At 56.0% G+C, this 9,861-nt stretch overlaps 1 protein-coding gene across 1 annotated transcript; it reads left to right on the top strand.

Moving 5' to 3' along the window:
* Nucleotides 1–1,023: 1,023 nt before the first annotated feature.
* Nucleotides 1,024–4,333, top strand: Fem1a (fem-1 homolog A). The gene has a single exon (XM_059251923.1). It carries the CDS (start codon nt 1,143–1,145, stop codon nt 3,105–3,107), a length of 1,965 nt encoding a protein of 654 aa, XP_059107906.1. The 5' UTR covers nt 1,024–1,142; the 3' UTR covers nt 3,108–4,333.
* The last annotated feature ends 5,528 nt before the right edge of the window (nt 4,334–9,861 follow it).

The raw sequence follows: 9,861 nt of genomic DNA, 5'->3' as shown, positions 1-9,861 counted from the left end.
GCCCGCTGGGAAATGTAGTCAGCAGAGAGGAAGGAGGCTCGCTCATGTCCTGCCTGCGCGAACACGAGAACCGGAAGTCCGTCACAACACGGGCCGGGGGCGCACACAGTATGCCGCCTACTCATTTACATTTCGCCGCGGGTGGCCCACGCCCCTCTGGGAAATGTAGTCCCTCTTGGGCTGACGTGCACGTTTTTCCCGAGCTCTGCTCGGTGCTGATAGTAACAAGACGTACGTCATCACCGGGCCGACTCGCTCAGACCCCTCAAAGCATGGCGTACAACTTTGCATGATGGGAACTGTAGTCTTTCAACGGCTACATCCGCTCTCTGAGCAGTAGTGCGTGTACCCGTTTCCCAGTGTCGCACACGCTAATGTCCATTTAGTCTTGCATGAGAGAACTTCCACCGCCATGCCCCGTAACCGGAAACACAATTCCCACCATGCCCTGGTTCGCAGTTGGCCGCGGAAACCGAGCCTTAATGGCTGGGAGTACGCCTGCGCTTCCCGTCGGCGTAATGAAAGCAACAGGAAGTATGTAACAGATTGTCCGGGTTCCAGGACGGCTTGCCACCTCCGCTCTTCTTGCCGACGACTCTGGGGAACATCATTTCTAGGGAGGAGCGCGTATGCCCTCTGTATAGTCGCTGCCGGTGACAGTCGCCGGAAATACGTCATCCAATTTCCCAGGGTCACACACAACCTTATAGCCTTCCCTCGCAGAAATTGGAAATTGAGAGGCTTTCTGAAAAATGTCCTTTGGGAAACGGAACGAGAATGTGCTTCCTGCAGTCCGCCTTACACGCAGTAACAGGAAGTCCGTCACCAAATTTCCCAGGGTCGCACTGACCATTGGCCGTGCTGGTTCTTCCGTCGGTATTTTGCCCACAGTTCCCAGCGGCTCTCCCTATTCCTTTCGGGAAATGTAGTCTTTTCTCCTATCTGCGCTGATATCGGCGTCTTCGGGCGGTTGCTTGCTCGCAGGACTCCATTTCCCAGCATGCCTGCGCAGAGTCCCTGCGCGCCCCGTCTCGGAGGCCATTTTGTTCCGCCGGAGGCCGCTAAGATGGCGGCGGGGGAGAAGGTGAAGGTTGTTTCTGGCGATAGGCGGCCGGGGTAGGGCCGGCGGCGTGGCGTCCAGCATGGATCTGCACACCGCCGTGTACAATGCGGCGCACGACGGCAAGCTGCAGCTGCTGCAGAAGCTGCTGGCCGGCCGCGGGCGGGAGGAGCTGGACGAGCTCCTGGGTGAGGTGGCAGGTGGCGGCACCCCGCTGCTGATCGCTGCGCGCCGCGGACACCTGGACGTGGTGGAGTACCTGGTGGACCACTGCGGCGCCAGCGTGGAGGCGGGCGGCTCCGTGCACTTCGATGGCGAGACCATCGAGGGCGCGCCGCCGCTCTGGGCCGCGTCGGCAGCGGGCCACCTGGCCGTGGTGCGTAGCCTGCTGCTCCGAGGCGCCTCGGTCAACCGCACCACGCGCACCAACTCCACTCCGCTGCGCGCCGCCTGCTTCGATGGCCACCTGGATGTGGTGCGCTACCTGGTGGGCGAGCACAAGGCTGACCTGGAGGTAGCCAACCGCCACGGCCACACGTGCCTCATGATCTCCTGCTACAAGGGCCACCGCGAGATCGCACGGTACCTGCTGGAGCGCGGCGCGCAGGTGAACCGGCGCAGCGCCAAGGGCAACACGGCTCTGCACGATTGTGCCGAGTCCGGCAGCCTGGAGATCCTGCAGCTGCTGCTGGGCTGTCACGCTCGCATGGAGCGCGACGGCTATGGCATGACCCCGTTGCTGGCCGCCAGTGTCACCGGACACACCAACATCGTGGAGTACCTCATCCAGGAGCAGCCAGGCCACGGGCAGCTCTCAGGGACGGAGCTGCCCGAGGAAGGCTCCCCCCAGGGCGCACGCAGCGGCAGTTCCACCCTGGAGGAAGCAGAGCCTTATGAGAGCTGCTGCCCCACCAGCCGGGAAGCAGCTGTGGAGGCTTTGGAGCTTCTGGGAGCCACCTATGTGGATAAGAAAAGGGATCTGCTTGGAGCCCTGAAGCACTGGAGAAGGGCGATGGAACTCCGCCACCAGGGTGGGGACTACCTCCCCAAGCCTGAGCCCCAACAGCTGGTTCTGGCCTACGACTATTCCAGGGAGGTGACCACGCCCCAAGAGCTGGAGGCCCTCATCACAGATCCTGATGAGATGCGGATGCAGGCCCTGCTGATACGGGAAAGGATCCTGGGCCCCTCGCACCCCGACACTTCATACTACATAAGGTACCGGGGTGCTGTCTATGCGGACTCTGGGAATTTCGAGCGCTGTATCCGTCTGTGGAAATATGCCTTGGACATGCAACAGAGCAACTTGGAGCCCCTGAGCCCCATGACTGCCAGCAGCTTCCTGTCATTTGCGGAGCTCTTCTCCTACGTGCTGCAGGACCGCTCGGCCAAGGGCAACCTGGGCATGCAGCTCGGTTTCCCCGACCTCATGGGCGTGCTCAGCAAAGGGGTTCGGGAAGTGGAGCGGGCTCTGCAGCTGCCCAAGGAGCCGGGCGACTCGGCGCAGTTCACCAAAGCCATTGCCATCATCCTCCACCTGCTATATCTGCTGGAGAAGGTGGAGTGCACACCTAGCCAGGAACACCTCAAACACCAGACAGTCTACCGCCTGCTCAAGTGTGCCCCGCGCGGCAAGAACGGCTTCACCCCATTGCACATGGCGGTGGACAAGGAGACCACCAACGTGGGCCGCTACCGAGTGGGTGTCTTCCCTTCGCTGCACGTGGTAAAGGTGCTGCTGGACTGCGGGGCCGACCCCGACAGCCGGGACTTTGACAACAACACTCCGCTGCACATCGCCGCCCAAAACAACTGCCCAGCAATCATGGATGCGCTCATCGAAGCTGGGGCCCACATGGATGCCACCAATGCCTTCAAGAAGACGGCCTATGAGCTGCTAGATGCAAAGCTGCTGGCCAAGAGCACCGTGCAGCCTTTCAACTACGTGACGCTGCAGTGCCTGGCCGCCCGCGCCCTGGACAGGAACAAGGTCCCGTACAAGGGCTTCATCCCAGAGGAGCTAGAGGCCTTCATCCAGCTGCACTGAGCCTGACCCAGCCACCTGTGTGCACTTTGACCTTCTCCAAGTGGAAGCATCCCGTCCCCTTGGCCTGCTGGCAGTGGGGGCAGTTGAGTGAACCCAGCTGTTGGTTCTAGAAGCCTTCAGGGTCATGTGGTAGGAAGAGGTCTTTCTCTGTGGCAAAAGGGTGCCCGGACCTCCCCAGTGGCATCTGTCTGGGTCTGGAGGCCTCTGCCCTGTCACCCAGCCCCCAGCTAGCTTGTCCTGGAGTCCTGTGTACCCGACACTGTCAAGATGGGGTCAGAAGTCGTTGGCTTCTCCCTGCGGTGGGGCACGCCCAGCACCTGCCACCTAGATGTTTGCGGTTGGTTTGTTGTTTACTAAGCAAGTGGGCGACAGCCTGGAGCCCACACTTTGAGGTTTTTGCTCTTTTTTTTTTCCTCGGTTTCTGTTTGTTGGACTCACTAATGACTTAGTTTCAAGTTGCCAGGACTTTGCAGTGGCCACACTGAGAGCAGCGTGAGCTGTGAGTGCAGATCTGTGACTGACGTCCTGGGAAGCCTCCTCACTCCCATGCGGTTAGAAACAGGACTGTCCCCAAGAAGGGCCAGAGCAAGTGACAGGAACAGCCAGGCAGACACCAGTGCCTCCAGCCCCGCCCTGTTTGCGGGACTGACAGGTTGATGGCCGGCAGGTGCCACAGCCATCAGGTTCATACCCGTGCCACACTTGTCCTGTCCCACCTCTGAGGACCTGAGCCCAGGTCTTCGTGAGGAGTCCCTAGTCTCCCCAATGGCTGCCAGGAGTGGGCTTCTGACGAAGATGGGGAGGTGGAGGGGCTGCCAGCCAGGGCTGCCATGGCCCTCGAGTGCAGCCCCAGCACCACAAACTACCTGAACGGCACCAGCCTGTGACTCCACCAGCTCTTGTCCCTGTCCCTTACGGCGAGTGGAATTAAACTTGGATCACACCGAGGCACGAGGTGCTCCTCCCCGGCCCGTGGGAACCAGCTGCAAGGGGAGAAAGTCTAGTGTAGAGAGGCCAGCCCCTCACTTGGCCGTGAAGCCACATAAGCTGTCCCGTGAGGATATGGTGTGCGATTGCAGTGTTAGGTAGGTTGTTCTCTGTACAAAACAAGCCTCAGGCCATACTGGGCAGAGCCTCACTGCCCTGTCCTGCCGAAGCTCAGGGCAAACAGACCCTGTGAGTCTTGGCACTGATGTTTATGGATTAAAGTGCAGGTATGTGAAGAACTCTGCCTAGCTTTTATTTGATGTGGGTGGGTTGCGGGTGGGGAACCCGGTGAGTGCTTGTCAAGCAGGCCTGGTGGCGCACACCTGCCGCTCAGCACTTTCGAGGCCGAGGCACCAAGATCACAAGGTGGAGGCCATCCTAGAGTACAAAGGGAGTTTAAGCATAGCCTGGGATAACAGTAGACAGTATTTCAAGACCCCCCCCCCACCTTCTCCAAACCATCTCCTGTGAGGTATGATGCTAGTGAGCACTTACTGAACCCCACTGCACCCCAAGTGCTAAAATGTACTGCCTGCCTCACAGCAGCTGCCTTCTCCTGTAGCTGCTTCCCTTCCGGCGTCTGTGAACAAGTCCAGAGAGGTAAAGACCACCAAGTGTGGGCCTAGGGACATGGAGCAGGTGAGAAAAGGCCAGACTCGAACCTCCATCTCAAAAGGTGACATGCCCAGATCCATTCCCCTGCCTCAGCACCCTGATTATCTGTCTCATGGGGCCTGGTTCTGCTGGACATTCTCTTGAGAGTGTTGATCCAGCTGCTCCCAGTGGCTCCTTCCAGCTGGGTTATCCGTGGTGGGAACAGCAGGATCAGAGATTTCCTGCAAAATCCCCACAGGGTCCACCTAGCCTTAACACTGTGGTGCCTGTAGTTGGACAGGCCTGTGTCACTTGTACACCCTTCAGCCAATCACAATAGCCTGTGAGTCAGCTGCGGTGACTGGAGACCCTGTGGTTATAAGGTTGGAGTTCTGGGGAGGAGCTAAGAAAGCTTAAGGCAGAGTGGCACAGGCCTTTAACCCTGACACTGGGAAGACAGGCCATCCATGTCCAGGACAGCCGGGGATACTAGAGAGACACCCCCGCAAAAGTAAGAAAGATTGATGCAGGGTGAGATGGCTCTGTGGGTAAGTGTGTGCCACCTGTGAGACGCCAGTTCAAGCCCTCGGAACACACCGCCGTTGGTGGGTGTGCAGACAGACTGGGAACAAAGAAGGGGGTGTCAGTCACAGGTGGGAGACACACCCCCACTTAATGCCACACCCCCTCCCGCTCTGGCTGGCATCACAACAGACAGACTGGTGCTTGCGGTTGTCTGTGGTCTCCGTTCACATGGATGAGGGCAGTGGTACAGCCTGTCCCTGTGGGCTGCACCAGGGTCTGCTATTTCTAGGTAGGGCATCACACCCCAGGTTAAACATAGCTCGGTGCAGAGCCACATCACTGGGCACTCAGCCAGCTGTACAGAGGGCCCGAGAGAACGGCAGGAGGATTGATGAGCACAGCAGGTGTGGGTCAGAGGAGACCCCGGTGCAGGGGCTCCCCACCCTCAGCCCTCACAACCTGTTTAAACCCTGTCACGATGTGGGCTTGAACCCGGTGTCTATCACACGCCTTCAATCCCAGCACTTGGGAGGCAGGACAGCAGGGTTACAGTGAGACCCTTTCTTGGGAACAGAAATAACAAAAAAAGTGAGCTTGATGGAGCCTGACCTGAAGAAGCCTTCCTAGATCACCTCTTGAGTCTCACAGCACTGCCTTCCAGGCTCTTTCCTCCTTAGCCAGCTGCTTAGCTTGCTTTTTAAATCGTGTGTTTTGGCGGGCATGCATGTGAGTGCAGTGTCTGCAGAGGCCTGACGTGTCGGGCCACCTGGAACTGGAGCTATCACCAGCCCTTTTTGCTTTTAGCCTTTTTGGTCAGTGTCTCATGTAGCCCAGGCTGGTCTTGAACTCCTGATCATCCTGCCTTGTCTAGAGTGCTGGGATGACAGGCATGTGCCATCATGCTCAGTTTGCAAAACTGTTTTCACATCTACACATCAGTGGTGTTTAGGGTATCCTCAGGGGTACACAACCATTGCTATTTCCAGAAGTTGATTTTCAAGCCTGGAGTGCGGTCAGCGATAAGCATCTGTGGATGGAGCCTGGGATTCACCCCCCAGCACTGAGAGAAATAATTTTTGAAAACTGTAAAGTTTACTTAAAGAAGGAGGGCTCAGGCTAGAGAGATGGTTTAGAAGTTAAGAACACTGACTGCTTTCCCAGAGGGTCTGAGTTCAATTCCCAGCGACCGCATGGTGGCTCACAATCACCTATAATGAAAGCTGGTGCCCTTTTCTGGCATGCAGGCAGAACACTGTATACATAATAAATAAGTAAATCTTTTAAAAGAAGAAGGAGGAGGGCTCGGTAGTGCCAGATGTGTGGGATGAGTGAGGCTGGATCACCAGCAACCGGAAAGATGGGACCTGCAAAATCAGAGTTCAGGGTCGGAGTGTCAAAGCTGCAGACAGCAGCCACAGGACTAGCCTGACAGGGGGGCATTGACCAGCCAGCATCTAGAATCTGGGCCCCCGGGGGCGGGAGTGGTGAGCCTAAGTCTTCAGGGAAAAGAAAAGCCCTTCTCACTTCCCTGAGAGTTTGGCCACATCCCAAGACTGCTTAAAGGCCTGGGCCACAGCACAGGCTAAAAATAAAAGCCCATTCTGGCATCTGGCAGGAAACTGACCCAGGCAAGAGACTGCCCTCTTTGGGTGCCCATATCAAGGTAGAAAGTTAGCATTCATTCTCACCCTGCAATCTTGGAGATTGACGCCACCCTCTCTGTGCCTCAGTTTCCCTGCCTGCAAGATTGGAAAGGAGCATTGCACCTCTGGGAAGAGTATCTGGATGGCCACTATTGCTGCCTTTGTCCCAGGGCTGAAATAATCAGCAGTCTGGGCTGTGCTTATGAGCTCAGGCTGCTGCCCTGGGTGCCCCCTGATTGAAAGGTCTGTTCATGGCAGTGCCACCTTGGCATGTCCCACCATCCCCCACATCCCTTAATGTGTCATAACCATCACGTTGCCCAGGCTGAACTCAAACTCACTCTATAGCTGTGGTTGACTTTGAACTCTTGATCCACTGGGGATGGACACACCGGCTGCCCTGGGCCCCTCAGAGGCTCCACACTCTCTTCCCTGAGCTGTGCCCTGCATCCCCAGGTAGAGTCATGACCTCCAGTTCCTACTGTCCCCTCAGCATCCTCACCACTGGCAAGTGGAACTCGGACTTCACAAAGGTGGAAGCAGGAACCACAGATGCTTAACTCACACTTCAAAGTCTCACGAGTGGATGGTAGAAAAACAAGACCCACCAGCCAGCAGGAAGGGAACAGGGACCAGCGTGAAATCTGAAGTCAAGATGAACATCAATTGAAAATCAAACATTTACTGAGTACCAGAGGATGGGATAGTGTGGGCTGTGAATGACGGCCGTTTATCCCAAATAGCTGTGCGTGGTAGTGGGAGCATGAGGAAGATTAGGTGAGGCAGAAGGGCATTTTGTTTTCGTTTTTGTTTGTTTTGGAAATAGAGCCTCACTATGTAGCCCAGGCTAGCCTGGCATAAGTTTTATTTTTTAACTTGAAGCGCTAGGTGGCGAGCATGAGCTCCTGGCCTGGGTTAAATGATGGTGGTCTGAAGTGAGTTTGGGGCTGGGGCATATGTCAGCAGTACAGCATTCGTCTGCCTTGTGCTAGAGCCCCAGTGCCAGAAATAATCGTGTGTGTGTGTGTGTGTGTGTGTGTGTGTGTGTGTGTGTGTGTGTAGGTCAGAGGACAACTCTGGGCACTTAGTTCTCTCCTGCCTGGGATGGCAGGAAGGTCAACAGGCTTGACCACAGTGTCTTTGCTGGCTGGGCCCTCTAGTGGCCAAGGCTGGTTTTGAGCCAATCTCTGACCTAACCTATAGGTTTGCATAGCCAGGCTGGCTGGAAACCTGGGGATCCTCCTGCCTCTGCCTCTCCAGCGCTTGGATCGTAGGTGCATACCAGTTGTTTAATTCATATTCTAGGATCAAACTCAAGTCCTCTTGTGCAGCAAGCACTTTATCCACGAAGACATCTCTTCAGCCCCAGAGCAATGGCTTTTAAATGAAGTGGCCGGAAAAGCCCCTAGTAAGAACCTTGGGTTTTTTGTTTTTAATATTTCCTCTTATGGGTGTTTTGCTTGCATGTATGCCTTTACACCACATGCATGCCTAGTGCCTACAGGGGCCAGAAGAAGGGGAGTTGGATCCCCTGGTACTGAACACGGGTCCTCTGCAAGAGCAGCCATGCTCTGACCACAGAGCTGTCCCTCCAGCCCCGAGAACTTGGGTTTGAGCAAAATCCTGCGGACGTTAAGAGGGAGCAATGGAGGAATCTAGGGGGAGAGCTTTCCATCCAGAGTCACAAAGGTCCTCTCTTGGAGGACAGGGTCTGGAAGAGTGAAGAGGATGAGGAGGGACACGTCACCTGCACAGGGTCACAGCAACCTTCAGCAGGTGCAATCCCTGCAGCGGCGGGCCAGGTGGGTGTTGATGAGCATCACCCAGGACTGCATCTAAGTCCCTTCTGGAACAGAACCTGTGGGAACCCACTGTGCCCCTCTTGGGCTGTCATCACCTTCCAGAAAGTTCTACCCAGTATGGGCAGAAGCCAGGAGGGCCTGAGCAGGTGGCACAACTTCCTCCTTTCAGTTCCCTGAGGAGGGCCACAAGGCTGGTTGGAGCCAGGTTCTGATAACCTTGGACTCAGCCCAGCAGTGTGCTCCAGGCCCAGGAAGGAGGGTTGCCAGATGCTTCTAGAACAAGCTGCAAATGAGCAGACGTCTGTTCCTCACCCCAGCCATCTACAAACAGAGGAGACCCCTCTGCTGCCTGTGTGGGGCACATACCCAAAGCCTCCAAGACTCACCACCTGAGTCTGAGCCCCAGGACCCAACGGAAGGAGAGGACTGACCCCTGTAAATTGTCCTCTGACCTCCACGCACATGCTCACACAAAAGAAACGTAAAAACACCAGTCACACATATGGTGTGTGACTGTTGCAAGACACAACTCTGTTCTTGGCTTGGAGAGAACATTTGTTAAACAAATCCCTTAAGAGCGTCCAGCATGCATCCCTGGAAGCAGGGGCAGGCGGATCTCTGTGAGTTTGAGGCCAGCTTGGTCTATAGGACAATCAGGGCTACAGAGTGAGACCCATTCCGCCCCTCCCCGCACCCAATAAAAGGGCTGTGAGCAGAGCTGGCCTGAATTCCCAGCTGGTTAGGGACACACCCTGCTGAGGCTGCCACCAGGGGATATCAGACTGGAGGTCTGAGAATGTCCAGCCATGGTTCCAGCCCTCAGACTTCCTTCTTCCAGAAACTTCCTTTAATGGAGCCACCCACCAGCTCTTGCCGCATTACAGCCCTAAGGCTGTCTGTCCAATGGCATACACATGGCCTTGCTGTGCCCCAGTGCCTAGCATAGGTACTAAATGACTCATTAAAAGAACTCATGTAGGGTTGGAGCTGTGGCTCAGGGGTAGAGCACTTGCCTAGCACCACAAATAAATTAAAAAAGGAAAATTTTACAGATTACATTTTCTGACTTGAGACAAGGTCTCCCACAGCCCAGCTGGCCTCAAACTTAAGTAGTCAAGGTTGGCCTTCAATTCTTGATCTTTTTTCAGCCTCCCAAGTGCCAGGATGATTGGATGACATTTCTTGATTTATCGCGGGTGTGTG

Source organism: Peromyscus eremicus, unplaced genomic scaffold, assembly GCF_949786415.1.
Source record: "Peromyscus eremicus unplaced genomic scaffold, PerEre_H2_v1 PerEre#2#chr22_unloc_1, whole genome shotgun sequence".
Taxonomy (NCBI): Eukaryota; Metazoa; Chordata; class Mammalia; order Rodentia; family Cricetidae; genus Peromyscus; species Peromyscus eremicus.
Note: the sequence above shows the minus strand (reverse complement) of the source record. Positions and strands in the feature narration are given on the sequence as shown.

Excerpts from the sequence above, each read along its gene's own strand:
- Fem1a (XM_059251923.1), top strand. The coding sequence starts at position 1,143 with ATGGATCTGCACACCGCCGTGTACAATGCGGCGCACGACGGCAAGCTG.